We start from the raw sequence: 26236 nt of genomic DNA on the forward strand, positions 1-26236 counted from the left end.
AACTGGGTTTACCCATTTTCAGCAGTAAGATTACATAAGGGAGAAATGGAAATGCTTGGATTAAACGCGTTTGACGTCACACGTAGGCCTTGGCTGTGGTTACCCTAAATGGATTCCCCAGCAAACGTGGAACAAAAACCCAGTGATTGTCATCAATCTGATATTGCTTATTACATTATTTTATCTGGCTAAATCCCAAATTAGCCAATGCAGACATACTATTCAGTCTATCATCGCCTCCACTTTAATGCATTTGCAATGCATAGGGCAATCCACATTTGCTTAATGAATTGTTATTTTACATTTCTAAAACAACTGAAACACTATCACGGGAGAAATGTATAATTGAGCCGTAATGGCGTGCAGTGAACATTTCACCAGTAGTTGTGCTGTGCTGCGGCAGTTGCCAGGGGGATGTCAGAAGGGAGGGGGTTTGATTGGCTGAAGTAGGTCTGTTGCCTTGGCGACGGCGCAGGGTTTGGTAGCGTTGCCGTGCGGCTCGAGCGGCGTGATCTGTTCGCCGCGCGGATGGAGGAAGCAGCTGCTGCTCTCTGATTCAGTCCAAGCAGACAGGCATCTAAACGAGAGCACACTAAGTACACAACCTGAATTACATTGCTTCACAGGGACAGCGTGTATGAATGTAAGTACATAAACCATTGTTTTTAATAGAGTTTTGAAGTCGGTAAACCAAACACAATTTATTTTAGTTGTACGATAACTGTTAGTGCTAAGGGGAAAAGTGACTCATAATAACGCAACCAGTTCTGTCGTTGTAGCAAGCATGGTAGCCCGGACGGACATTTCCTACATTTCTTTTATTCAAGACAGTGACCTGGGGTTACATTTAAAGATTTATCTATAGTAACACATAGGCAATGTAGTTGAGTATCCATTGTTTAACGTTTGAATAACAAACAAGTGAAAATAAACCACTTTCCCGAAGTGTCCATGTGGTTCGTCGGTCGTAGCTAGTTAGCTGTGGTGCTGCTAGCGAAGGAAAACTTCTTTTGTGGTCAGTAGTGGTGGCGGAAAGCACGAAAGCGTTGACTCATTTGAGTGTTCGTGTGGCATACGTTATTCTTTGCACTTGGAACAGACAGTAATGTTACTGCTTCACCACATTTCGTGTTTCAGATTTTTTAGCATATCCTACCTACCCAACGCGTAACTGGCTCGCCAAGCGCAGCGTGCTGTAAAACTGTTTCAAGTGAAATAAATAACGTTAGGCTTTTCTATAATCATTGGTCCTGCACACCCATATATCAAGGCTTATCAAGTAATGGACATATACATATATAAAATATGGAACATCCAACCGCAACTTGCATACTTGGACTTTATGTCGTCTTTCAAATTGTTCATCTTGTATAGCGCCTGTCTAACTGTTTGAAATGTCTTCTCGTCTAATCCAAGCCCGACAGATGTGTGGTGCATCTGGTGTTATAAAACTGACAATGTAACCAGCTCAGCTGATCACTGGAGCCAAACTGGGGCAACTTTATAGCTAGTAGCCTATGTGGTCGGGTAGAAATGCGAATTTATATGACTGATTTGTTCGTATGATGTGGCTGTTGTGGACGTGTTGTTGTTAACCACGGCATTCGGTCATAACAACTTTGACGATGCCCTTGCTATGGTGATTTTAAAGTATGGTTCTTTCTCCTTAGAGAAAATCAAGTGTTTGGAGTAGTTTCTCAAAAGAAAATGTCAGGGATTTTGGTTCGCTTCCAAAAAAGTACCAATTTGATGCGCTACCTAATTTTCATGGAGTGCCTGTGTTGTAGGCTACACAGTTTATCGACATCTAAACTCAGGCTTGCATGCACTAGGTCTAGCGAACCCTGCTCATCATTTATGAATTAACTTAATTTATGATTAGTTGTTATTTTCGAAGCATTTAATTTAATGCAGGTTGAAACTGTCTATAATGGTGGTAGTTTTTTTTAAACATTCTTGATGAAGAGAATGCTCTGTATCTCTCAACTAAGTCATTGCAGTCACTGTAGCAGCTGATTTTTCCCTCCCTGGTTTAGGCAGATGACCCTTGACCTGAAGCAATCTGTCACTCTGATAACTTTCAACTAACGCACAGAAAGGCATCGATCTAACGCAGGTTTTCGCTAAAGTTACCAATGCAATCGCCACAGATTTAGAGCTAACTGGCCATAGAACTACTTGATCAGTAGGCCCCAGTTCTATCTGTTATGAAATCTGTTAAGACATTGGCATCCTGTTTTGTCAGTTACTATTAATTACCATACAGAATGCATTTGAGAAATGTCAATGATTACAATGTTAATATGTGGAATTTAGGTGTATGACACGTCATCATAACACCGCAATATTACAATTAGTTTCTTCTTTTTTGTATCATTGCCACTGTGTGTTTGTTCAGTTAAGTTTAATTCACCACTCCCACCCCAACCACTGCCAACCCTGAAAGGTTTTCTGATATAACTGATGTATGAATGTATGAAAGTCCAAAAGGTTAATGGCTGGGTTCACTGGGGGAAACAGAGGAAATAGTAGGCTAGTCCTTATGGAATGGATTTACAGGATTGCCCTAGATACTAAGCAACGTTTGAATGAAACTGCCTCTTTGTCATTCCGTTGTCTAGTTGGTTTGACAGAGGTGGAGCAGGATGGGGGTGAGGCTAATGGCAGAAGAGATGGCCCCAGTTATCCTGTTTCATTCAACAGATGTTGTTTGCTGACAACTCTGCTCCAGATAAACGGCAAACAGAGGAGAGCAAAGATAAAAGAGGAGAAACCCAAATGATCAACCTGTCGTCCTTTTTACTGCCAGAAATTCAGGCCCTGGGCAGTCCCTGTGTTTGTGTGTTGTGTGAAGTCTTCAAACCATCTGCTGGGCTTTCTGTGTGTGTATGTGTGTACGAGAGTGTGCACGTGCACGCATGCACTGATGCACATATTATATTCACATGCAAATGCTATGATGCCGTCGGGGTAATTATTTGAGATCATTCCTTAACTCAAGATTCACCCTTATCAGGGGTTGAGTCATGGGAATTGCCCCCTGCAAAACATTGTTTACAGCCACACGCTTTTCATTGCCACAGACCTTTAGACCTTTACAACATCTGAAGACGGGGAAAAAAGCTGTCATAAGCAAAAGGGGTCACTTCCACCAGAGCTTGAGAGAGCAAGGTTAATTGGGTAACCAGCATAGGAGCGTTAATTGCACTAGGCTTTTGCCTCACATGCAATATGGTGAGTCGTGCAATTTCTGGAATGGGGGGTGGTTGAGTTAAGGGGGTTGGTTGCAAGACCCGCAGGTCGAAAGCCTGTGGCCATCCACATCTGGGTGCCTCAGTGCACCCTTGAAAGACCACCTCATCATTTGAAGGTCGCTACAGCATGCCTGCTTAGCCTCTCTCTCTCTCTCGCTGAAGTGGTTGGTTGGGAAAGCTACTTGCTTGAGAACCTGGCCACTCAGTGACTCGAGATTGCAAGGCCTCTCTTCATTCTGTCCCCTTTCAAAGCAGTGGGGAGGATCAGTGCCCTTTAAAAGCAATTAGCACTTTGGGGCAGCATGGGGAAGTGTCCACTGGTCAGAATGTGGAGTGATTTTTTGGGGGGGGAGTTAGTGACTGGTACTGCTGGGGGAGGCTGCTGGTTTGCAGCCCTTTTTGTGTTGTTGGCATTGAAAAATGAGATGAGCCTGCAGGAGGAGGGAGAAAAGCCTCCCGTTTCACTCCAGGTGAAGTGGCAGCACTGACCTCTCTAACCCCTCTTTGCTTGATTTAGTTAACGGGAAATCTTGGAGAGAGATTTTTTCCTCCTGCCTCAGTCAGTCGTCACATTGCCCCAAGATGTAATGTTCTCAGGCTATACCTTGTTTACCTATGGATGCATAGATGAATGTCTCCTTTCAGGAGAAAGAATGGAAACATTATTTTGACCTTTATTGAATTTCTGACGATGGGTTGTCATTTATGTCTTTACGTGACAAAATGTTTTGACGGGAAGACTATTGTTTACCTCATGAGAAACATGTTTTGTTGTTGTAGTTTAATTTGCATAACCTATGCTGTATGGCTACCTGTTTTTGTTTATTTGTTCCCACATTTTAAAAAATCTGTTAATCTGAGAAGTGTTTGTGGAGGGATGCAACAAAGCCAGCACATTTCTGCAGACGCACCTGTGTCTAGGTTTTGACAGACAGTCGAGCCACTGGATTGGGGATCGTTCTTTTGAAGTCTGTTTTCATCACTGAGGTGCCACTGCATAATTTGAACAAAGAAACCTGTCTCTACCATGTTATTGGGGGAAAATTGGATCGTTTTTTATAAAGAAAGTGGAAAAAATGAAGAAATTATTTTTTAGAAAATAGTTGTGGTGCTTTATTTGAAGAACCACAGTGGTTACTCGTCTACTGTGTGTTCAAGATAGGGGTGGGCGTAGTGCAAGCGGTGTCTCCTGACGTCCATGTCAGGTTTCTCTGGTGACCACTCTGAGCCTAAACTGCAGCCTCTGTTCAGCCTCCATCAAGGCCCCAGCGCTCATCTGCTGATATTATCTGGCCTTTGTTGCGAGGTGACTGCTCTTAATGACTGCAGCTGCACACATTTTTCATCGTCTAGCCCGCACCCCTCCCCTCATCCCCATTATATATTTTTTTGCCCAGAGCCAACGGACCAGGGGGAGGGACATCCCCATGAGCTTGCAACGCTTTAGTTGTCTTGGTTACGTGACATCAGCGTGCTGTAATTCAATATAGGTGGCTGTGCTCTGAATTTGGGTTGCAAATTTTGCACTGCTCTAGCCCCCCCCCCCCAAAACCTCACCCTGCTTCCTGCTAAAGAGCACATGTCATTTTGGATCTGATATTTTTTTGTTAAAAATTGCTCTTCATCATCACAGTGAAAGTTCACTGCGTTAGCGATTCCTCATTGATTATGGGGGCAGTTTGTTTTCCTCTGAGTGGTCTTTGGTGTGTGTGTGTGTGTGTGTCTGTGTGTGTGTGTGTGTGTGTGTGCTTGTGTGCTTGTGTGCTTGCGCTTGTCTGTGTTTAGTTTATCAGTGTTTTTCCCAGTCACATGGGTCGTTTGTATGGCGAGCGCGAGGAGGGTCAGCTTGTTTGGTGGCGCCCGTGAGGCGACTTCATAGTGTGTGTTTTGCATCTCCGAATTGGTCACAGTCCCTGTGCATTGAGCCTCTTGCAGCCTGTCACAACTCTGCCCTGGACCCCTCCCATCCCTTCTCCCTCAGTTTCCCTCCCTTTTCTGTGCGCATCCGTCCCCCTGTCTGAGCATGGCCGAGAGGATTTAAGATGTGTGCTAGCAGCCAGCGCTCTCACTCTCTCCCATTGTAAGCAATGCTAATGTGACCGTTGGCTTGATTGAAAGAGAGGGAGAAAGCGCGAGGGAGAGGACCTAGACTGCGCCTTATGTCACAGGCAACAATGGCTCTTTGTTTGGACCGCGCTTGGCCGAGTGAACGGGCCTTGTTTAATTGAGATGGCAGTGTGACAGCGGACTGCCTCACTTGCCTAGCGTGGGTGATGCAGGTCAGGAGGGGAATGGTCGGGATATGGTGGTGGTGGAGATCCCCCCCCCCCCCCCCCCCCCACATCCCACAGAAAATTAGATGTAACCACCAGGGGGAAGATGTGATGGACAACAATCAACTACTAAAACAAGCAATTTGTTCAATTGCCACATTTTTTTCATCCTGTTGACTTCAGTTGTGCAGTTACGTAGGTATTCTGTTTGAGGTCCAATAGACAAACTCAGGTGTGGCTTTGGGGTAAACATGCTACCACAGATATTATATTTTTTCATAAAATAAGAAAAGATATTGGATAGTTTTGCTGAGCAGACTCAATCTTTTAGTTATAGTGTATAATGTTATATTATATTATATATATATATTGTGGAAGGTTTGTTCAATTTAATTTATCTTTATTTGAATAGAAAGACTGGAGGAAACTGAAAGAATCAGATTGGAAGCCATTCAGACAGTGGCATTTTCAGAAATGAAAACATCACACTCACACACGCATCTCGTGCTTGGCCACAGCTGACTCCGAGGCAGTCGGTTAAACAACTTTGATGGGATTCGAAAGGCTGTTGTTTTTCAGCGACATGTTTTGAGACGTACTGCGCCTGTATTGAATTCTGCCCTTAATCCCTAAATCCTGAGCTCTAAAAGGAGAGGCCGCTGGGACTATGGACCCTTTCAAGAGTTCCATTATCAGCATCATAGTTGGCCCCACAAGGCTTCCTTTTTAACATTCCATATGTTATCTTAATGCAGAGGAAGTAGATTGGGGCCCAAATAGAACGTTCAAGCATTGTTTTTGTTTTTATTGTTGAAAGGGTCTATATGTTATCGGAATCCCTCTAATATTAAAATGCATCAGTTTGGGGCATAGCAGGATGCAACACTTGCCTGTGTGACACATGTTTTAGTCAGAAGATGAGAGCGGGGAGGATCGAGCAGGTGCGTCGTCGGTGTGTCACACTCTGATTACTAGGCTCGGGGCGTGCTCCACAGTGGGGGAAAGTTGGTGGTTTCACAGCTCAGAGGACCTACTTTTTTAACCTTCTCTTCACATGTGTACGTGTGTTGAGCACAGCTTCTTCTAGTGTGTGCGTACAGGCGCGTGCGCGCGCCATGTGTGTGTTGACAGCTTTTCAGTGCTCTTGCTGTGTGTGTAAGCGGCACCCGTTCTGCCTCTGCTGGAGAGCTGCTTGTGTCCCAGAAGCACACCGCTCCGAGGCACGCAGCCCGCCTGAATCTCTCCACATTCCTGACCTCAGTGCCTGGAACCCTCTATTCTCAGCTGTGATCTCGCTCCAAGATGACTTTCATCATCTCTCAGGATGCATAAACATGTTGTGTGTGGTAACGTATCACGTTTAAGTGACATAGAAGTATTTGGATTGCATTTGTTCTCTTTTCAGGAGTAAATTGCAGGGTCTATGGCTAAGTGGGACTTGTGTGAGCGTTTCAGAGTCCATTCGTTGTTGCCCCATGTATTAGCCGAGTCTGGAATGCGGCCAGTGGACTCGTCCAGAGAGAAGCTGTAGTGCTTTTAGGAAGAATTACCAGAAAATCCCCCCCTCAGAGTAAATGGAGCCCTGTTTGAGGGGGCAGGTCCTCCCCTGGATCAGTACGCAGGCCAACACGCTCGGTCAGTCTCCATGAGGTGCTTAGAGGGGAGGTTTACTTGTTTGAAAGGGGGGGGGGGGGGGTGGAAGACAAAACAAACACTCACGGGGGGGGGTGTATTGAACTTCCTCAAAGATATGGTTGACGTTTCCTCTTGTTTTTCAGCCTCTCTGGAACACCCTCACCACCATATTGTGCAGTGAGATAAAAATTAAAACAACAGCTCTTTTTTTTCTTTTTTTTCTTTATCTGGGCTGAGCGAAGGGGGAGCGTACTGGGCCTGAATGTCATGTCAGCTTGCTGGCTGGCCTGTTCTACCCATGCTGCAGATGCAGAGAAGGCCCATTCCTCAATGCAAGCAGGAGGGCTATTTTAGTGCCGGCTAAGTCAAGAGGCTGCCATTAGATAAATGTGAGGGGTGAGGAAAAAAGCAAAGGCTCTCTGTTGATTATGTGTCTGGTGTCATGAATAATGAGGCTCCAAATAGTTTTGTCACAGACTGTCGCTCGACCTTTCTGTCCATGTGTTTGGTGTTGTTGATCAGAGCCCCCAGTTGTCCCATTTAGCATGTGGTGGTGGCGGTGTGCGTGTGTGTTTATGGGGATGGGGGTGGGTGGGGGGGTTTGTGGTGGCCCTCCTGGTGAGTCACATGACCACCTGCAGTCCTCATCCGGTGCATAGACCCAGCTGACACACAGCGCTGGGTGCCTCAGCAGCAGGCCTGCACTGGAGTTCTTCGAAATCACCAGGCTTGTTTATCTAGGGTTGAACACGCACAAGTTTGGCCTTGGGGTGGTGGTTTGTATGCGTGGGTTGGGGTGGTAGTTGGGTGGTTGCTATATTCAGTCCCTAACTGTGACATGGGGGGTGGGGGTAGGATGGGGAGTAACCTTCTCTTCGTGTCAGTATCAGGCGACCCATGAGTGCGTATCTGAGCCTCCTCGGTGTGACGTTTACATAACCAGTCGAGAGGAGAAGAGCACGCAGAATCTGACCTTGCGGGTCAACGTGAAACCACCACACACCACCCTGTTGATCTGGGCCAAAGTTAAACAGCTCCAGACACAAAGCCTGCGTAGTCCACTGCTGAGATGATAAAGATATCACACTGGAATGTGAGTAGTAGTCATTGTTTCTCTGTTGCAGGGGGAGTGTTTTTTTTTAATTTTTTTAGGCAGTCTGTGTTGATTGGGGAGAAAGGCATGTCGTTGCAGAGCAAGACGTCACTTCAGCTCACTTGGTGTGTTTATCTTGTGAATTTCCGCGTGTGTGCGTAAGGGTTATGACTAAAAAGTGTGGTTACCGTTTCCAAAAGTGAGTGTTATTTAAACTTGTTAAACTTGTTCAAAGTTTTTAAAGTTTAGCGGTTTTGTTCCGTTAGCGTAGTCCTGGCGCGTTCCTTCGCTTTCTCTCTCTCTCTCTCTCTCTCTCTCTTTCTCTCTCTCTCTCCCCCTCTCTGTCACTGTCTCTCTCTGTCCTTGTGTATTGTGTTAGGTCAGGGCTGCTGTTGGGGCGGACGAGCTACGCTGCGTATCGCTAGCCTCAGCACTTCTAGACAGTATTGATCTCACTCCATTATCTGCTCTCTCTGCAGCAGACTGGAATCACACCCGCTCTGTGGGGAGCCGGGGTCGCCGCGCATCCAGTCCAACGCCCCTGTTATGATAACCTTGTGAGGGTTGGATAACTTTCTGTAGGCTGCGCTGTGCGTTGTCTGCATGTCTCTGTCTGTGTCTCTCTCTCTCTCTCTCTATCTCCTCATCTCTGCTCTCTCTTTATCTCCTCTCTCTCTCTATCTCTTTATCTCCTCTCTCTCTCTCTCTCTCTCTCTCTCTCTTTATCTCCTCATCTCCGCTCTCTCTCTATCTCTTTATCTCCTCTCTCTCTTTATCTCCTCTCTCTCTCTTTATCTCCTCTCTCTCTCTCTCTCTCTCCCTCTATCCTCTCTCTCTCTCTCTCTCTCTCTCTCTCTCTCTCTCTCTCTCTCTCTCTCTGACTATATTATACATGCTTTTTCTTCCTGTAGTCTCCTGGATGTTGTGTCAGAGGTTACTTTTCCACCACTTTTATTTTCAGTCTGTCAGTTCCTGTCTCATCTCTCTGTCTGTATCTGTCATTGTCTCTCTGTCTTTCTTTCCTCACTATTGTCCTCTCTCACTCTCACACTGACTGTCACTCTTTCTCTCACACGCTCTTTTTATCTGTCGGTCTGCCTCTATCTCTCATTGTGAATTTCTCTCTGTGTGTGTTATTGGATATGATGGCTCAGCTCATAAGTAGATCCTGTCACTGATTAATTGACCACCCAGTAATGAGTTCTAATGTCTTAAATGAGACAATTAAAGCATGTGGGCACATTGTTGTTTTTTGTCACATGCGCTTGAACCTGTTGCTGAAGAGGAGCCGAGCTAAAAAGGGTCGTCATTTCATTTCCCCAGTTCTTTGTTTTCCCACACGCAAGCAAGGGGTGCCAGATGCAGCCGTGTGTGTGTGTGTGTGTGTGTGTGTGTGTGTTCGTTCCCAGGCTCTCAACAGACAGAGACGCTCCTCGTCTCCTTCATCAGCTCACTGCTCTCCCCTACCCAAACCCCCACTACCACTCTTTTGCTCTCTGTCACAAGTGGCCCATTATGGTGTGCCTGTCGGGTGGCGGCGGCACCCACTTTGATGCCTTTTGATAAGAGCGATGATAATGACGATAATCATAACAAAGCTGATAATTGACTGGCGGTAATCGCGTAAAAAGCACTTTGCCGCTTCGCAGACGGCCCGGGTGGCGGCTCCGTCTCTCCCACCCCTCTTCATCTCGTGCCTATTCAAATGCCAAGAAGGTGTGTGTGTGTGTGTGTGTGTGTGTGTGTGTGTTTTAAATGGGCAGAAAGCTCTGTTCTACCCCTGGCTCGACACGTGTTAATATGTCAGGGCCTGTGTGGATGAGCCAAGGTGAGGGGGGTTTTATGTCGCTAATCGGGATTAATATACCCCGCGCTGGTTGCTTAGCAGCTGTTGGATACACTGGGAGGCGGCGCTCATATCGCTCATTTGTGCATTTGTGTGTGTGTGTGTGTGTGTGTGTGTGTGTGTGTGTGCGCGCGCGCGTGTGTGTTGGGGGGGGGGGGGGGGGTACACGTGTTTGTGTATGTGTGTTGAGTTTAAGATTCTATGACACTCTTTCACTATCTCCTATTCTTGCCAGCCTGATGAGAATATGCTGCTCTAATAAAGTCAGACACTTAGTCATGCTTGTAAACTTGAACGCACGCGTCTCACCAGTTAGTCATTTGTTGTCACATTTTGACATGGAGCGCGCCACTCTACCGAAACGCCACTCTACCGAAACGCGCTGCTGATGAAGGAGCTCTGTGGAGACGGGTGATGTCTCTTTCTCTGCGCTGGAGCCAAGCTGCAGCCATGTCTACCCCTGTAGAGAGAGATTGACTGTGGGTTGTTCTCTTGTGTGTGTGTGTGTGTGTGTGAGAGAGAGTGTGAGTATTTTTTTCTTCCATGTCTGAGGGAAGCTCTTGGTGAAGCATCGCTTTAACGAAATCGGGCAGTTCTGTTGCCGCCTGACATGTCTGATCGCTCCTTTTTTCTGAGAGTTGTGATTCATCGTAGGCTCAGGACGACTTATTTATTAAAATACTGTTTCCATGGCTCCTCTCACTTCTTGCACTTACCATCTCTCGCTCCCTCTCTCTTTCTCTTACTCTCTCTCACCCTTCCTCTGCCTCTCTCAGGCCTCATTGCATTGATTTCAATGGGCACTCCTTCCTTTAAAGGCAGACACTCTTCCCTCTATCCCCCGGGGCCAGCCGTCCTGGAAGCCTCAGGCCCTTCCTGCTCCCTGTCTGAGTATATCTAGTGTCTGCCTGAGTGTATGTAGTCAGGGCTGCAGACCCTCTCCAGAGCTCTGCCTTTCCCTCCAGTGGTTTAAGACTCTCAGTCGGGACGTTGGCTGGGAACCAGGAGACGGTGGTGGGAGACCTGGTGTACCCCTCTCTCTCTCTCTCTTGGTCTCATCCATTTTTTTCCTGCACCCCTCTCGTTTTTTTTTTCTCTCTGTGTCCCTCGTCTGTCTTTTTCTTTCCCTCTCCCTCTTGTTCCCTCTAGCATGCAGTAGGTTACGTCCTTAGCATGACCCACTTATGCATTGAAAAGCCAGTGAAAAAAGCCTTCCGAGGTTCAAAATGTGTGCCCCCCCCCCCCCCCTCCCCTCCCCCAAATCCAGCCCAGACAGGGACGTCTGGTGCCCATGCTGGGTGTGCCAGTGAGGGGGTGGCCTGCCCGCTTGGCTGGCTGGGTGAGCATTCAGGGAGGTGTGGATGCTGATAGTCAGAATGAGGGCAGGGTGGAGGACCCCTTAGCTCACTCGCTGCTGTCTGTCACTGAGTGTCTGTTTGTGGTTCGCTCTCTCTCTCTCGCGCTCTCTCGCTTTTTTTCCCTCTCTGTCTCTCTGCTTCCCCCCCTTAATTGAAGTGACAGCATGGTTGTCATGGTGACATGCAGGGCATAGATTACAGCTTGGTGTGAGCAGACAGGAGGGGCATCACACTGTACTGCCGGTTCATTTGACCAACAGCTCTCTATTTCTCTCTATTCATCCATTCATCTCTCCCCCTCTCTATCTCTCTCTATCACTTTCTTCCTACCCTATTTCACCATTTTTTTCTCAGTCACTCTCACTTATTCTTTTTATTTCTTATGCCATGTGAGAACACAAGCAACAGCATGACTTGGTTGGCTTCGTGCAAACTCAAGTGCTACATCATTATTTTGACTTTTCTGAAGTACAGTGCTGAGGAATGCCAGTGATTTTCTACAGAATACCCCTCTATGAATGGGGCCCCCCTTTTGTCTGTAATGACTTAATGGCTTAAAATTAGCCAAGGCTGCCGGCAGCATTCAGACTGTGAAGCACTCCTCTTATTTAGCCTCATTCATTTCACACCTAGACGGGAACCGCGTCAGCTGGCCTGCATTTGTTTTTGAAATCCCATCTTCTCACTGGCTGTCTTCTGATCCTTTGGTTTCTGTGCTGAGGAGGCCTTTTTCTTTTCCTCACCCAGAGGCAGCTGGCTGACCTCTCCTACTCGTACAGTGGAGACGGAGAAAGGGAGAGCACGAGGCTTGTCTCTGGAAACCCCTCCATTAATGTGAAGCATCCCCCCCCTCTCCATCTCTCACCTCACCCACCCACCCACCCACCCCTCTCCTCTTGGTTACGGCCTCTCAGTTACAGCGGCTCGTTTCATGCTCGTCAGAGGCTAACGAGCAGCTGCGCGGAGACTCGAGAAACGAGGTAGGCGGCGATGAGAGGCCGCACGAGCGCACGAGAGAGTCATCCCGGGCCACTCGAGCAGGACTCCTCAAAGAGAGCCGTCTGCTTCAGACTGGAGCACCAGAAGGAGGGGAGAAGGGAGGAGTGGAGAGAGGAGGCTCTTCATCAGATGCTTCCTAGATGCTGAAGGGGGAGGGGGGGAGGCAAAAGAACAGGGGGGCAGAATCGGATGTCACTGATACCAAGTCATAACAGGAGTGTCGCTCCCTAATCAGTTACCTTAGTTAGTCCAATGCAAATCATGTTTTCAGTGTCTTAAGAACAAAATACCTTGCTGTGCAGTTGTTTGCTCCCATTTCTTCAAGTTGTCACTGTCATTAATTCTTTTCTTTGCTTTCCTGTGCTCCTGTAGACCGTCTTGGTTTAATGGGTCCAATCATCGGGATGTCTCCGGATAAGAAAGCCGAGAGCCCTGGGGTGGTGGCGGAGGAGCGTGCGGGGAGGCAGGCCCCGTGGGGCGGTGCGGGCACCCTGCCCGAGGCCCAGTGCGGCGCGTCCAGCCCGCTGGCCACGCGATTGGACCAAGCAGCGGCCGACGAGGAGCTGACCAACCTCAACTGGCTCCACGAGAACCTTCTGCAGAACTTCACGCTGGGCGGGCCCGGTGGTGAAGCTGCACCTGGAGGGGGCGGCAGCCCGCTCTTCGACATCGAGGGCGAGCCTGCGCTCGGCCCGCTGGCGTCGGCGTCCTCGTCGTCCTTGGGAGGGGCAGGCCAGGGCGGGGAGCGGGACTCGGTGAAGTCCAAGCCGCCCTTCTCGTTCTCGCTGCTCATCTACATGGCTATCGAGCAGTCACCCAGCAAGTCGCTCCCCGTCAAGGACATCTACGGCTGGATCCTTGAGCACTTCCCCTATTTCTCCAGCGCCCCCACTGGCTGGAAGAACTCGGTGCGCCACAACCTGTCCCTCAACAAGTGCTTCCGTAAAGTGGAGAAGAATCTTGGGAAGGTGAGTTGAAGCCAAAGAGTTCTAGAGAAAAAGAAATGTTTTTAGAATCTACAGCAGAATGTTAGTGATCCGATTCCTGTTCTAAAACTCTACCTAGTGTAATACCTCTATTGATTGCCACATACCACAAACAATAGCCCTCCTTTAATATTTATTCAGTGAGATAGCCGGCCAAACTGTACTTTGTTTAGTGTTCTAGTAGATGAGGTTTGTGTTAAACCACTTAATCACTTACGATGCAACGGGAAGGCTTTTTTCTCCTATTCTTTTTTGGTGACCTTTTTATTGGGAGGAATTGTAAGAGGTGTTGCTTTGAGAATGACTCATTTGTTGCTGTAAGCGTAGTGGGTCTGAGTGTTGCAGAGGGGCGTGACATAGTGACACAGTCTCACAGCAATGACTGTACAGAATTCTCTCATGCTGCTGCTGAGGTCTTTAGAGGTCATCATGGTCTATGTTGGTGCACCTGTAATGGATAGCATGCAAACATTCACATGACTAGAATGTAGTGCTGCAAATATCTATCTATGAATAGTTTGTGGCATCTATTTCACACTGTCACGAAAAGAAAAGGTAATCGACAGATTAACCGACTGAAAATAATTGCTAGTTGCAGCCCTACTTTGTACATGTGTGTTCATATGTTAGCGCTTATGGTTATAGTGTGTTCGCCACTGGACATAAATTATCACTGTGGCTATGGTGTGTTTGTTTGTGTCCATATGTTAGTACTGTGGTGTGGTTATGGTGGGTTCACCACTACATAAATTAACCCTGCGATTGTGATATGTTTGCTAGTGTCCAAATGTCAGTGCTGTGGTAGTGGTTTGTTTACTAGTGTCTATACAGTTTGTCTTGGTGTGTTTGCCAGGGTTAATACTGTGTTTGTTGTCTGTTAGGTGTGTGTGTGTGTGTGAGAGAGAGAATATGTGTGTGTGTGTGTGTGCCACTAGTCACTGTGTTCCAGTGTGGGGGCAGTGAGTGCCAGTAGGCCCCTCAATGGCCCTCCTCCTGATAAGGCTGGAATCTGGTCAAGGTCGCACAGCCTCCTGCTCTCAGAGGAAACACAAACACAACCGTGCAAGAGCAGCCTCTCTCTGAGCAGCCACGCTGGCTAAGGGTCAACTCGACAGATATGCACTTTTAAGGTGCTAATATCGATATCTAATTGCTCTGGATGGCCGACAACTATTTATTTACATGAAAGGAATCAATGTTTGCAAATTCCTTCTATATGAGAAGCAACAGGCAATATAGTAGCACCATTGAGTAGCCTAGTTAATCATTCATCAAGTAGGAAAAAAACATGTGAAAAAAAAACTGAAGTGAAAAAATACTGTCCACTGTCTGTCCAGACATCACAAAACAGTTGAATGTTGTAGTTGTAATGCAAGAGGCAGACAATTGTCAGACAGCTGCATGTGCCATGCAATTTGACCAGTGCACATACTCACTGACACAAAAACAAACAAATACACACGCTCACACACAGCACTGGCACTGTAATAATGAGAAGGCAGCGGATCAGTTGATCAGTAGCACACACACTCGTTGACTGCAGGTGGCTGATGGTGAAGTCAACCTTTAAAAAGGCCAAAGAATAAAAACAAACCAGCCCCACTCTTCCCCCAGCTGAATGTGCAGCGCTACCCACAGACGGTTAACCTCTGTGGCTTTGCGTCAGCCCAGTTCTCACAATTAGGGAGAACTTTGTAGGTTGCTCCATGGGTAAAGTACAAAGTCAAAGTTCATGGCTCAAAGTCCCAGAGAACACAACAAGTTGTTTTTTAGCCCAGAGCTTCTGGAAATGTGATTAAACAACAGTGACTTATCACCCCCAACTTCACTGATCAATATTGATCATTGATTCCTGATCATAGTGAGTGAGTCAATGTGGGGGGTGGGGGGTCTTGGCTCCATTAATTTGCTTAGCGGTGGACTTTTGAGTGACAGTAGGATGGGTGGGAGATAGATACTGTGTGGTCTGGGTTGGCTAGTCATGTAAACAGGGGAGTAGTGTGGCTATTGGACCGGAGCATCGAAGGCGTTTGAGCACCAGTTTTGTGGTAGCACAGCAGACAGCAGCACAATGCTTCTCCTCTCCCCCTGGGCTTTTGGAGAGAGGCAGGTCTTTTTGTGAAGGCACCAACTGAAACCAGAGCGCTTGTGGGCCAATTGTGAGCTGGTGAATGCACTCGGCCCGGCCACAGCGCCCGGTACTGAGTCACCAAGAAGCACAGCGGGGCTGCCCGCACCACACCGCACACAGACCCGCCAGGGGGACGGCTTTTTTTCCAGCCCAGGAGGTGTTGGTGGCTAGCGCTGTAGCAGCCTCACTGTGTGGCGGGCGGCGTGCGCTGTGCTATACCGCACCATCCCAGCCAGCCCCATCCGTCTGCCTGCCGAGCGAGCACTGCTGTGGGTTTCAAATGACACTGCCTGGTTTTGGTTGCCGCGGCAACGCTTCCTCCTTCCTGTTTATGAGTCGACCGGTAATCTGAGTCAAGGTTATATTCCTCTCTCAGTCACTCACTCTCTCTCTCTCTCTCTCTCTCTCTCTCTCTCTCTCTCTCTCTCTCTCTAGTTGTCTTTAATCCTTTCTCATTCGGTGGCATCTCTGTCCATCTCCCTTGCGTGGGTCCTTGTCTCATCCCCTTCATGTGTCTTCTTTTTCACTCATCCATCCATCCTCCCTCTCTGTCTTCATCTCATCCTCCCTCTCCCTCCCTCCCTCCCTTTCTTTCTGTTTCCCTCCCTCAACCTCCCACTCCTTGCAGACAGGACTGGAAAAGCACAGAGAGATAAATGATAAGAACACTGTGCACTCCCTCAGACACACACACACACACACGCCTCTGAAAAAACACAGTTTCCAACCACAAAGCCCTTTTCTCCTCCTGAGCCTCAGCATATATTCCCCATACGTTTGCAACAGAGGCCACTCTCTTCCGTTCCAGCACAGTCATACATCATGTGTCTGAAACACACCTAAGATGCACAAGAGAGCCGATGCAGGCTTGGCCGCTGTCCAGCCCTCTGCTATTTCTCTGCCTAAACAGTGGATCGAGCAGAAGCATGAGTCTCTGAGCCTTTTGATCCCGAGATGAGGACATAAAGCGTGACCTCTGTCCATCTCGGCTCATTTATTCATTAACATTTATGTCACGCTATCATTTTGAAGCATGGAACATTCATGATCGATTCAGTAATATTGATGCATTTGTTTTTCTTGAAATTTCAATATAAATGCCTTTGAATGGGGAAAGCACAGTTATGGCAACTGCATGACAGCTGTTACTCCACTCTTAACAGCACAGAGGTAGCTAAGCATGTACTGTAGTAGGTCACGGTTTTCTATTAGCATAATTGCTTCTGCATTCCAAAAATATCTTCTTGCAGCATTCACAGGTATGCCTGCACGTATAATCAAAATCCATTCTTCATGTTGTTCATATTCATATTGTTTATATTTTCAAATTCATATTGTTTATAACGTACGCATACCTGGTATACCACCCACCTCTAATTTCGGCGCTCAAACCTTTAAGTATCCGCCGCAGGCATGCAGGCAGTGGCTGGATTTTCACCCACGTCTCGCCCGCTCAGGTGACCACATGGTGAGTCACTTGGCTGCGGCTGCAGTCCCCCTCCATAAGGTTCACACCGCTCGTGCTCCTCCATTTGTATGCTCTGAGCGTCTGCAGCCACCAGCGCGCAGAGGAGAGCCCCCTGTACATTCACGCTACCTTTGGGGGGGGGTAAAGATTGTGGTTTTTTTGCTGTAGCCTGCCGCCAATGCCTTTGCCTCGCAGTTGAGAGGGTGACATTATCGGCTGTCATCAGCACTGAGCTGCCAGGGTGACGAGAGAGACGTTTGAATGGTTGAGCATGCGCTAAAGGGCTTTTTGGGATTTGGTGATTTTATTTGTCAGGGTGGGAAATGGAATTCTGTGTTGAAAAAATGCTGTGTGTAGAAGTGAATCAATTATGTTTGGATATGCACATCACATAAACCATAAACATGTACATGTGTATGTTTGCCTGACAACACCTTCTATATGTGTATCTATGCAGGTCATTAAATAGCAATCATGTGATGTACATTTGTCTAAAAAATACCTTCACTTTCACAAAGTATTATTTTGGATGTTTATGTAGTTTCAATACTTTGCAATACTATAAAAGGAAATGGTGTCGCTCATGTCATGGGGCAGCCGTGGCCCACTGGTTAGCACTCCGGACCTGTAACCGGAGGTTTGCCGGTTCGAGCCCCGGCTGAAGTGCCCTTGAGCAAGGCACCCAACCCCGCTGTTGTAGCAGGCAGTTCACTGCGTCGGGATTAGTGTGTGCTTCACCTCACTGTGTGTTCACTGTGTGCTGAGTGTGTTTCACTAATTCACGGATTGGGATAAATGCAGAGACCAAATTTCCCTCACAGGATCAAAAGAGTGTATATATATACTTATACTTATGTCTGCTCTCTCTCCCTTCCTCCCTCTCTCTCTCCCTCTCTCTCTGTGTGCACACTCGCTCCCTCAGGTGAACGGGAAGGGCTCTCTGTGGTGTGTTGACCCAGAGTACCGGCCCAACCTGATCCAGGCCTTGAAAAAGCAGCACTTCCCTACCGCACACGCCTTCTGTACACCACCCGCCTCCCCGCCCAGGTAAGTCAAATGCACACAATCCAATAATACTTATTAATGCCTATTTACACAGGAACAACCCAAGAGGTGCGTGTGTGACGGGGTGTTAGTTTTTTGAATGAGGGAAAAGGTCTGGTCTGCTAGTTAAACACCTTGGAAAATAAATGCCTTGAGAGCTTCATGTGTGTGAATTCCTGTTTCTTTATGAATTTACCGACTTCAAATACAGTCACACACAGAGTAAATACGCACACACACACACACACACACACACACACTTTTTTGTTCAAACAGGCTGGAATGGTCCAAAGATGTCATGGTACTGTCTTGACAACAAAGCTGGTGTGCTTTGATCCTTATCCTCTGTTGCCCTCGAGTGCTCACTCTTTCTCTTTGTCTCTTTCTCTCTCTGTGTGTGCATATGTGTGTGTGTGTGTGTGCGTGCGTGTTATTTTGACAGTGCCTCCTCGCCCCCGCGCCACCTCCTCCTGCAGGGCTGCTCCCTCAAAGGTGAGTCTCTCCTCCCTCCCTCCTTCTCTCCTTCATCTTCACCTCTGTCTCCCTTCTTCTCCTTTCAGTCCTTTCATTCCTCTACCATCTCTCCTCTTTTTCTTCCTTTTTGTCCTCTCCCTCTCAATGTTCTCTCCCTCTCTCTTTTTCTCTCTTCTCTTTTTCTCTTTTCTCTCTCTTCTCTCTCATCTCCACTCCTCTTTCCTCTCCTCTTTTCTTCTCTCCTTAGCTCAGGTGTTTGGGAGCGTTGGGCCGAAGCTCCCGCTTGCGTTTGCTAATTAAGACACACAGCATGTAGATCCGTGCATCTGTGCCCGTTCTGGAAGCGAATGCACGTGGCCTCATTTACACCGAGCTGACGATACAGTCACGAGCAGCACACACACACACACACACACACACACACACACACACACACACACACACACACACACACACACACACACACACATACATTCTAACAGTACGCTCAGTTTGGAGATGGGGGAGGGGGGGTTGGGCTATGTTGATCTGTGCATATGATTGTTCACATTTGCTGTGTCGTATGTGCTTACAGTATGTTCACTGTGGGTTCATGTTTCAGCATCGCAGGTCATGTTTGCCACTGTACACAGCCATACCACTCATGTATATATACCATACACATGACGCTGCGCCTGCATATATATACCATACACATGACTGTTCCTGCATATATATATATACCATACACATGATGCTGTTCCTGCAAATATATACCATACACATGACTCTGTTCCTGCATATACCATACACATGACGCTGTTCCTGCATATATATACATATACCATACACATGACACTGTTCCTCTTTGGTCTTGTTCAGTACAGGGCTAATGTTTAATTTAGAGCACTGGGAGGAATGCTGTCTGTCTCCGTTTCCCGCTGTTGCGTTCTCCATCCTTACACATCTTTGTCACTCTCACTCTCTCTTTCTTTCTTTTTCTTTTCTCTCTCTCGCTCTCACTCTCTCTCTCCCCCTTACTTTCTCCCCTCTGCTGTAACCTTGACTACGGAGGCTGTGGTGTTCTGCTCTCCACTCTTGTCTTGTTGCCGATGAATAATTCAGGTGCCTTGAAGTGTGGCATGGGAGTTCAGAAAACCTGCCCCCTTTGCACACACACACGCACAAGCACTCACACACATCAGTTATGTCAAGCATGCATACCCAAGAAGCTGTGCAAATGTATACATATGTGTGTGTTTACACACATTCTTGAAGTGAGAAGATAGGCGTGCGCAGTCTCCCACATGTGCAAGACAACACACACACACACACACACACACACACACACACACATTTTTTCTCTCACAGAGTAGAAGCCTGACCGCCATGCATGTTCTCTCCTTTTCCAGAGTCTGACATTGATGCTGCCACTGCCATGATGCTCTTAAACTCGGCCCCCGGGCACCATGCTGACCGATGTAAGAGAAGCCATCCTCTCCTCTCTCTCTCTCGCTCTTTGCCACCTCACACTCTGCTACCTCCTTGCCTGCATTAAACGCATGGCCCCATGTTTTTTTTGTTTATTTTTTTTTTAAACATTTCACATCCCTTTATCCACTCAAGTTTTTTTTTCAGAGTTACTGCAGATACACTGGGGAGTCCCTGTCTGTTTGTGTGTATGTGTGTGTGTGGTGCCAAAGAGTTTTTATATTTACTACCAGTCAAAAGTTTGGAGACACTTAGAAATTTCCATTCCACTCCATTATAGACAGAATACCAGCTGACATCATTTGCATAATTTTTTTACTCAGGGCAGCAGTTTTCAGATTACATTATGTGCTTACATAATTGTAAAAGGGTTCTCCAATGTTTTCTCAGTTAGCCTTTTAAAATGATATCAGATTAGTAAACAGAATGTGCCTTTGCAACATTGGACGAATGGTTGCTGATCATGGGCAATGTAAATATTGCATTAAAGATCAGCCATTTCTTTCTACAACAGTCGAGAACCCTTTTGCAATTATGTAAGCACATAATGTAATCTGAAAACTGCTGCCCTGATTAAAAAACAATGCAAATGATCTCAGCCTGGTATTCTGTCTATAATGGAGTGGAATGGAAATTTCTAAGTGTCTCCAAACTTTTGACTGGTAGTGTACACTACTCACAAAAAGTTAGGGATATCTGGCTTTTGGGTGAAATGTAATGTTTCAGTACAGAAAGTACTGAAACATTGAACTGTTGGACATACGCATTCAAAAGTTTAGAGAAGGTCACATTAAGTTCACTTGTAAAGGTTATAGTGGATTTAGGTTCATCCTGAAATTTTACCCGAAAGCCGAATATCCCTGACATTTTGTGAGTAGTGTATAGACACCTGCCTGTGTCTGCAGATGCCTCTAAGCATAACTGTATGTCCTGGTGTCAAAGCCCCTTCACGTCACAAGTGGCCTCATTAAGCACGACACATGCTAATAGGTCTCATAGTCATAGGTGTTCATCAGGCTTAATCTCCCTGTTATGGAGCCACATGTTGATGACCACATCCTGAGCCAAAAGCAGGCATGCACACAGCTCTTGCAGCTGATGGCATATATTGATTGGCACCATCGCCCTGCGAAGCCGAAGCTGGTGCCAGGCTGGCATATTCGGTTACAGATGATGGATTTATTCAGAGGGAATGTCAGGGTTCCCAACAGAGTTCATGACTGAGGATCATTTGTGTGATGATTTCTAATCAACCGCTGATGCCTTGTCTCTTTGTTCTCTCTCTCTCTCTCTCTCTCTCTGTCTCTCTCTCTCTCTCTCTCTCTCTCCCTCTCTCCCTCCTTTTCTCTTTGACCCCTCTGTCTCAGGTGGTCCTGACAGTCCACTGGACCTGTCACGTCCCGACTCAGTGCTGGTGAGCAGCGACCCTAAGCAGGACCACAACTACAGCAGCGTTCCCGTGCAGCGCTGCGCCTCTCCCGCCTCATCCTCCTCTTCCTCCTCCTCGCTCTCCTCCCTGGACGAGGGTGGCCGCCGTGCCCACCGGCAGCCCCGCCGCGCCGGGAGCGAGGGCTTCCACAGCGATGAGGACTCGGACGCCGAGCCGGACACGTACCCCGAGAGCCCAGAGCAGCGGAGGGGCCCCCACGGGCAGCCTTCGTCTCCGCCTCCGCCGCCCTCGCTGAAGGCGCCGGCCAACAAGCGGGCGCGGCGCGAGGCCAAAGCCGAGCTGGACGAGGAGCTCAAGGAGGCGGCCGGCTCCCTGCTGCACCTGGCCGGCATCCGCACCTGCCTGGAGGCCACCTCCAAACATGCCGCCAGGAGCAAAAAACTGAGCAGGAAGTGAGGCGCGTGGAAGGTGTGCGTGTGTGTAGCGTGGCGCCCGTCTTTTGTGGGAAAAGGAAAAAGGAGAGCCTAAGGCCTCCTCTACAAGACGCAGCCTCTTCCCACCCTCCCTCCCTCACTCTCTTTCTCTAGTTCTCTCTCTCACTCTCACTCTGTGCTCCTGTGAACACTCCCACAGATTGCCCTTGACTTTGTGTCCTGGTGTGCATCCTTCCCTCTCCTCTGATCCGTGAATTGTCCCATTTTTTTTTTGGACCATCATGACTAAAAATCAAGAAAAACAGAAAAAAGTGACAAAATGGAAAACGGTCCCTCACTCTCAGCCTCACCTAGCTCGACCATAATGACAACAAAGGCAATAGAACCATTCCCACAGGAGAACAAAGCCATACGGGGACTTATGTGAGGGACCGTAAAAGACATTGATGCCTATCCAACACAGACCATCTGCCTTGCAGTGGGTTTCGCGTCGTGTCAGAGTTCAAGGATAGTGTTTTTTTTTTGTTTTTTTTTTTAACTTTTTTTTTTTCTTTTGGTTTCATTTTGTTTCCTCGAAAAAGATGGACTACAAGATGTTGCATGCTTCCTCTTCAAATCGGTGTCCTCTTCCACGTGAATCTATTTATACAGAGAATGAGTGCATGTCTGTGTTATATAAAGCTAACTTCTCCTGGCCACTGTTCATTCCCCATTACCCACGCTAAAGAAGCGAAAAAACAAAAAAAATGTAAAAAAAAGAAAACAAACAAAAAGTGAAAAGTGACCACCTCTTTTTTCGTCTGAAGTGTACTGCCTCACCTTCCCTACATCCCCCCTACAATATGAGATGCAATAATTATAATCACAAAAAACCTTTAACCCTCGATACTGGTCTGGGTTGAGAATGTCACTGTCCTGGACTGTTGATGTCAGAAAAAAAAAATGTCTTTTTGTGGCGGTTTTGTTTCTGTTTTGTTTTGTCTGGTTCTTGCTTTGGATCTCCAGCTCCCTTTCGGTGGCTACGGGTCCGTCTCATGGCTGCCAACAATCACAGTGTATCCATGGAGAGGGGCCTCTGCTCTCAACTACTCAATGGACTTGATGGGTGAAATAAAAATAAAATAAAAAAAGTGGCAAAGACACTCAATGAACAGCCACTGCCTGGAGAGCTCACTTGGGGGAGCAGGGGAAACGGAGAGGAGAGGGACAATTCTCCCCGCTCCAGCTGAGAAGATCCTTACCCCCCTCACCCCTCCCTCTTGCCCCCTCTGGATGGGAATCCACTGTCTGTGCTCTTTCTCTCTCTCTCTCTCTCTTTCTCTCTCTTTCTCTCTCTTCTTGTTACTGTTGTCACAGTTTCTTCTCAGTTATTTTGTTTCTATGTGCAAACTGAGACTGATATTCGTGGCAAACCTCTTAATTTGGTTTTCTGTGTTAAACCTATGCAAAAAGAAAAGGCAACCGTGGTAGCTCTTGTTCAAAATGTATGACCAATTAACCTTCTGTGTGTGTGTGTGTGTGTGTGTGTGTGTGTGTGTGTACATGTGTACAGTACAGTCCCAGAGCTAGAGCTGTGGTGCTGTGTCAGAGACGGAGAGGGCCGACACACACAGGTGCACAGCTCCTCTCTGGGAGGGGAGCTGGGAGGAGGAGCAAGAGCATCTGCTTTCCCGTTTCCAAATGGGACCTCATCTCTGGGACCCCAGGGATGTGCACCACACAGTGTTTAGAGCTCAGTTGTGGGACGTGTGTGTGTGTGTGTGTGTGTGTGAGAGAGAGAGATCCATGGCCGGCAGCCTGGACTCCTGTCTCCCTCTTTTTAATATTCGACGCGTTTATTTTTGGTTTCACTGTGCTTTCTCCGCTCATCACACTGGGTCAGGATGGAGCTTGTTTAATAATAATAATAATAATAATAATAATAATGATGAGGTGATGGATCACTGCCAATGGATCACATTTGATTAGATGAAAGTTAGAGAGGAATGTGTGTAGTGAGGGAAGAAGAACGGAACAGTTCTGTAGGCAGAGCAAAAAAGGTGGATCTAGTGATAGGTACAGTAAGAGTAGATTGCACGTGCCACAGTGAAGTGGGGTGGAGAGTGAGAGGGAACTTTAGACTCTCAAGGATCAGGGCTTCAGAAGGGTGTTGTCACTCATTAGCCAAGTAATTAGCCCATCTGAGTGTCTATCAGCAACACAAGTCCCACTGAGAAGCATTATAGTGTCAAATAAATCCCAGTAGTCATGGTTTATTTTGTGCCATAAAGACCCTTTTTAAAATTCATTATTGTTGCCAAAACATTTTGATTTGCTGCCATGTACATTTTCTCTGCAAAGGCTTTCTGATTTGTGGATCAAACTGAAGACAACTGTGCACTTGGTGACGAGCTTTAGAGTGATGGAGTGTGATGGGTGTGATCTGCTCAGTTCATGGTCTCTACATTGAGATTCTGACTTCTGAATTATTGTCAGATCCTGTTCTGTCGCATAGGTTTGTCTTGGCAATGATTTGCAAGTGAAGCCTAGTTATGCTGGTCAGGACAAATTGTATTTTCTCTCAGCATCACAATGGCCATACTGCCACAGATCAATGGTTTTGCTTGTCATTACATGATGTTTTGTCAGATGCACTGTTTGGGTGGGTCTTCCTAACCGAAACCATTACTGCCAGGCCTCCTGTGTGTCAATAAGCAGGTGTGCTAGATTATTAAAGAAGCTATTGTTTTCAAACCTTTTTTTCTTCTAATTATTCAGTTATTTGCCAACATTTTACAAATGAATTCATGTGACCTGATCATCCTGAATCGACTAATTCCAGAATGACGTCTGGGTTTTTGCTCATTAAGCTCATTATAGCTTAATTTCTGACCATTGTTTGTCATTTGATGTTATTTAAGTCAAAGCTAGTTTAACTGCCAACTATTCATTTGTTTGTGCTGCCACATTGCAAACATATGTTTGCAAGTCTGTCAACTTCCACAGAAGTCTGTTAGCCAGAGTTGATTAGGACGAATAATAAATAATGTTCATTCATAGTACATGGGTCTGTGTGGAGATGGCTTCACATTGGTCTTGCCAGTCTTTATGATTGCTTGATGGAGTGATTGAGATTAGGGTGTGTATTTTGTGAGTTGAGACAGTGCTGTTCTTGTAGATGATGTAAGCACCCCCATTTGCAAGGACCCTTTGCCACTCACTCACTCATTAATTGCTTTAATTAAATTAAAACAATGCTTTGAGTTTATCAAATGCCCATTCACCATTATGAGTATCATTACCTTATCTCCCTCTTGTTTTTGTCATGTTGAACTAACTTGAGCTGCCAATCCAGTATCAGTTTGCGTCTGTTGTCCAATGTCTGTCAGACAGACATACCCTTGAGTTTTGTATGCTAACCTCTGTTAATAAAATGTTTATAAAGTTTATTTTCGCCAAAGATATGCAATTGCATTATATATGGTATTACTGAATAAAAATGTTCTTGTTTTAACAGAGTTGCTACTTTGTCTTTCCATGTAAAGTGTATATATTTATATAATCAAGTCATTAAAGCTACAGTGTATTCATTTTATTTGGATACAATTTGATATCCAGGGGGCATCTTTAAGCCATGGCAGTCATAGTGGCTGGTCTTCATTCCAGATATTCTTTTTAAAAAATAATTTAATCAAGAGTTTCAAAGTCCAGGGGTTGGATGGACCCTTATGCTATTGGTCAGGCAGAAGGCAGGTGAGGAACTGAATGATGGAGTCAACAACAGCAAAAAACAAAACAAAACAAAAATAATATCAGCCTTGAATATTAATACAATATTACTACAATAGAAATATGTGGCTTTACATCATTTACAGCAATTTCCTAAATTGAGGTAAATTTGCACTTGCTGCAAGCCGTCTAATGAGCAATTGTTTATAATGCATAAGCTATTCATCTATTCAATTAATTCAATACAATCTATTCATTCTAATAGCCAAAGTAAAATGAGTCTTTGAGAAAACTGACACTTCTAGAGACTGTAAAAACGGTTGGGAATCTTGGGATTTATTATCCTGACCTGTATGTCTAACCATCAACTACATCCACTTAGACATTGTAAGGTGTTGAGGTTTAGTTCTAAAAGACTGCTCCAGTGCACTACTGCTCACCCGACCGTCTCCTCGTTATTTTGTGTGGACATGTCCACACTCGAGGCTTGTGTCAAATCTGGGCACCAGCCACTCCTATTTTGTTTTCTGAATGGTGCAAATACAAACATGGAACAGAAGTTAGTGAGGCCACTGCTGTGGTGGGCAGTGTGCTACTGCAGCTGCGCCCATGATAGATGTCCCATCACATGTCCCAACAAAGGCTTCCCCTTTCGGCTAATTAGTCATAGAGG

At 46.5% G+C, this 26236-nt stretch overlaps 1 protein-coding gene across 3 annotated transcripts; it reads left to right on the forward strand.

Moving 5' to 3' along the window:
• The first annotated feature begins 452 nt into the window (after window positions 1–452).
• foxn2a (forkhead box N2a) lies at window positions 453–25348 on the forward strand. 3 transcript variants are annotated; one of them, XM_042065744.1, is made up of 6 exons: window positions 453–643; window positions 12831–13426; window positions 17966–18090; window positions 18530–18579; window positions 19953–20021; window positions 21399–25348. In XM_042065744.1, exons 2-6 carry the CDS (start codon window positions 12845–12847, stop codon window positions 21875–21877), a joined length of 1305 nt encoding a protein of 434 aa, XP_041921678.1. In that variant the 5' UTR covers window positions 453–643; window positions 12831–12844; the 3' UTR covers window positions 21878–25348. The 3 variants fall into 3 exon arrangements, with proteins under 3 accessions (XP_041921678.1, XP_041921677.1, XP_041921679.1); XM_042065743.1 differs by lacking the exon at window positions 453–643 and adding an exon at window positions 6532–6873; XM_042065745.1 differs by lacking the exon at window positions 453–643 and adding an exon at window positions 8031–8255.
• The last annotated feature ends 888 nt before the right edge of the window (window positions 25349–26236 follow it).

This window comes from Alosa sapidissima, chromosome 16 (assembly GCF_018492685.1).
Source record: "Alosa sapidissima isolate fAloSap1 chromosome 16, fAloSap1.pri, whole genome shotgun sequence".
NCBI classification, from domain to species: domain Eukaryota; kingdom Metazoa; phylum Chordata; class Actinopteri; order Clupeiformes; family Clupeidae; genus Alosa; species Alosa sapidissima.

Excerpts from the sequence above, each read along its gene's own strand:
- foxn2a (XM_042065743.1), top strand. The coding sequence starts at position 6,852 with ATGCATAAACATGTTGTGTGTG. Across the intron at positions 18,091-18,529 it reads CCACCCGCCTCCCCGCCCAG|TGCCTCCTCGCCCCCGCGCC; the intron begins GTAAGTCAAATG and ends TTATTTTGACAG. Across the intron at positions 20,022-21,398 it reads CGGGCACCATGCTGACCGAT|GTGGTCCTGACAGTCCACTG; the intron begins GTAAGAGAAGCC and ends CCTCTGTCTCAG.